The 2,739-nt window shown below is 45.0% G+C and overlaps 1 protein-coding gene across 1 annotated transcript; it reads right to left on the bottom strand.

Moving 5' to 3' along the window:
* Nucleotides 1-1,363: 1,363 nt before the first annotated feature.
* LOC128581643 (transcription and mRNA export factor ENY2-like) lies at nt 1,364-2,473 on the bottom strand. The gene has a single exon (XM_053584734.1). The coding sequence runs from the start codon at nt 1,851-1,853 to the stop codon at nt 1,542-1,544; it is 312 nt and encodes a 103-aa protein (XP_053440709.1). The 5' UTR covers nt 1,854-2,473; the 3' UTR covers nt 1,364-1,541.
* Between the last annotated feature and the right edge of the window lie 266 nt (nt 2,474-2,739).

The following is a 2,739-nucleotide window of genomic DNA, read 5'->3' on the forward strand; positions in this document are numbered from 1 at the left end:
TATTAACTCAAAATGGATTACAGACCTTTCTAGCTAAAACTAGAAAATTCTTAGAACAAAGGCCAGGCGCAGTGGCTCATGCCTATAATCCCAGCACTCTGGGAAGCTGAGGTTGGGGCATCGCCTGAGGTCACAAGTTCAATACCAGCCTGATCAAGAGTGAGATTTCATCTCTAATAGCCGGGCTTTGGCCTGTAGTCCCAGCTATTTGGGAGGCTGAGGCAAAAGTATTGCTTAAGCCGAGGAATTTGAGGTTGCTGTGAGCTGTGGTGCCACGGGACTCTACCGAGGGGAATAAAGTGAAACTCTGTCTCAAAAAAAAAAAAAAAGAAAGAAAATGAAACGAAAATTCTTAGAACAAAAAAAGAAGTAAATCTTTATTTGGATTTGCCAGGAGCACAAGTAATTTTTTGTTTTTTTTTAAGAGACAAAGTCTCATTTTATCGCCCTCGGTAGAGTGCCATGGCATCACACAGCTCTCAGCAAACTCCAGCTCCTGGACTTAGGCAATTCTCTTGTCTCAGCCTCCCAAGTAACTGGGACTACAGGCACCTGCCACAAGGCCCAGCTATAAGAGCACAAGTAATTAAAAAAAAAGTAGTATCAGCTAGGCACCTGTGGTTCAAGTGGCTAAGGTGCCAGCCACATACACCTGAACTGGGGGGTTCGAATACAGCCTGGGCCCGCCAAACAAACAACAATGATGGCTGCAACCAAAAAATAGCCAGGTGTTGTGGTGGGCGCCTGTAGTCTCAGCTACTTGGGAGGCAGAGGCAGGAGAATCGCTTGAGCCCAGGAGTTAGAGGTTGCTGTGAGCTGCGATGCTACAGCACTCTACCCAGGGCGACAGCTTGAGGTTCTGTCTCAAAAAAAAAAAAGTAGGATTGGCGCCCATAGCACAGTGGTTACGGCACCAGCCACATATACAAAGGGTGGTGGGTTCGAACCCAGCCCGGACCGGCTAAACAACTGCAACAAAAAAAAAAGAGCTGGGCAGGGCATGCCTGTGGCTCAAAGGAGTGAGGTGCTGGCTCCATATACCCAGCCCCAGCCAAAAGCTGCAAAAAAAAGATAAAAAAACAAAACTGGGCATTATGGTGGGCACCTGTAGTGCTAGCTACTTGGGAGGCTGAGGCAAGAGAATCACTTAAGCCCAAGAGTTTGAAGTTGCTGTGAACTGTGATCCTATGGTACTCTACCAAGGGCAACAAAGTGAGACTCTGTCTCAAAAATAAAATAAAATAAAGTAGATAAATAAGGCTTGATCAAACTTAAAAAAACTTGTATGTCAAATAGCACTATTTTTTTTATGTTTGTTTTTTGAGACAGAGTCTCACTATGTTACCCTCGTAGAGTGCTGTGGCATCACAGCTCACAGCAACATCAAACTCTTGGGCTAAATCGATTCTCTTGCCTCAGCCTCTCAAGTAGCTGGGACTACAGGCGCCCACCACAACACCCAGCTATTTTTTTTTTTTCTAATTTATGGCAAGTTTTACTTTCAGAAATAAAACCACAGAATAACATGATCTAATTCAATCTTAAAGGCTGGCATGCTGAGCAAGGAATATTCTTATTCTTTGTAGGAGGTCCTTCTTTATACTGTCAGGTACCAGGGCTCTGCCTTTTGGAATGATTTTAGCCACCAAGTCATCAACAGTAAAGGGTTCTGGTCCTTTGTCTTTAATTACCTCTTTACAGAGTGCCTTCGATTGATCCTTCCAGCCACATTCAATTAATTTAGTTTTCAGCAACTCTTTGAGGCGTTCTCTTTCTCCAATTTCTATCAACTTTTGGTTAATTGCTGCTCTCATCTGTGCATCTTTGTTCATCTTGCTAACCACCATCACCATGGGCGAGGGCCGTCACTTCCCAGAGATGAAATGACCCTTGCGCTGATGACCATTACCTACCACACTCTTCCGCTGCCTGGACTACCACCTGGCTATTTTTGTTGTTGTTGTTGTTTTGGGGTTTTTTGCAGTTTTTTTTTGGCCGGGCCGGGTTTGAATCTACCACCTCCAATATACGGGGCCAGTGCCTTACTCCTTTGAGCCATAGGCGCCACCAAACCCAGCTATTTTTTGTTGTTGTAGTTGTCATTGGTGTTTAGCAGGACTGGGCCAGGTTTGAACCTGCATGCCTCAGTGTATGTGGCTGGCATCCTAACTGTGAGCTACGGCCACCGAGCCTCAAATAACACTCACTATTAAGGGAATGAAAAAACAACCCACAGAATGTGAGAAAATATTTGCTGATTGGTATATCTAAGTGTCTAGTATCCAAGATATATAAAGAACTCCTGCAACTTTTCTTTTCTTTTCTTTCTTTTTTTTTTTTTGGGACAGAGTCGCATCGCTTGCCCTGGATAGAGTACAGTGGCCTAATCATAGCTCACAACCTCAAATCCTCAAATTCTTGAGCTTAAGTGATCCTCTTGCCTCAGCCTCCCAAGTAGCTGGGGCTGTAGGCACCTACCAGAATGTCTGGCTATTTGTTTAAATTTTATTTTATACCTTTTTTTTTTTTTTTGGCCGGGGCTGGGTTTGAACCTGCCATCTCCAGCAAATGGAACCGGCGCCCTACTCTTGAGCCACAGGCGCCACCCCGTCTGGCTATTTTTTTCAGATGGGGTCTCACTCTTGCTCAAACTGATCTTTAACTCCTGAGCCCAGGTGATCCACCCGCCTTGGCCTCCCAGAGTGCTAGGGTTACAGGCTTGAGCCATTGCCCTGGCCT

Source organism: Nycticebus coucang, chromosome 3 (assembly GCF_027406575.1).
Source record: "Nycticebus coucang isolate mNycCou1 chromosome 3, mNycCou1.pri, whole genome shotgun sequence".
Classification (NCBI taxonomy): domain Eukaryota; kingdom Metazoa; phylum Chordata; class Mammalia; order Primates; family Lorisidae; genus Nycticebus; species Nycticebus coucang.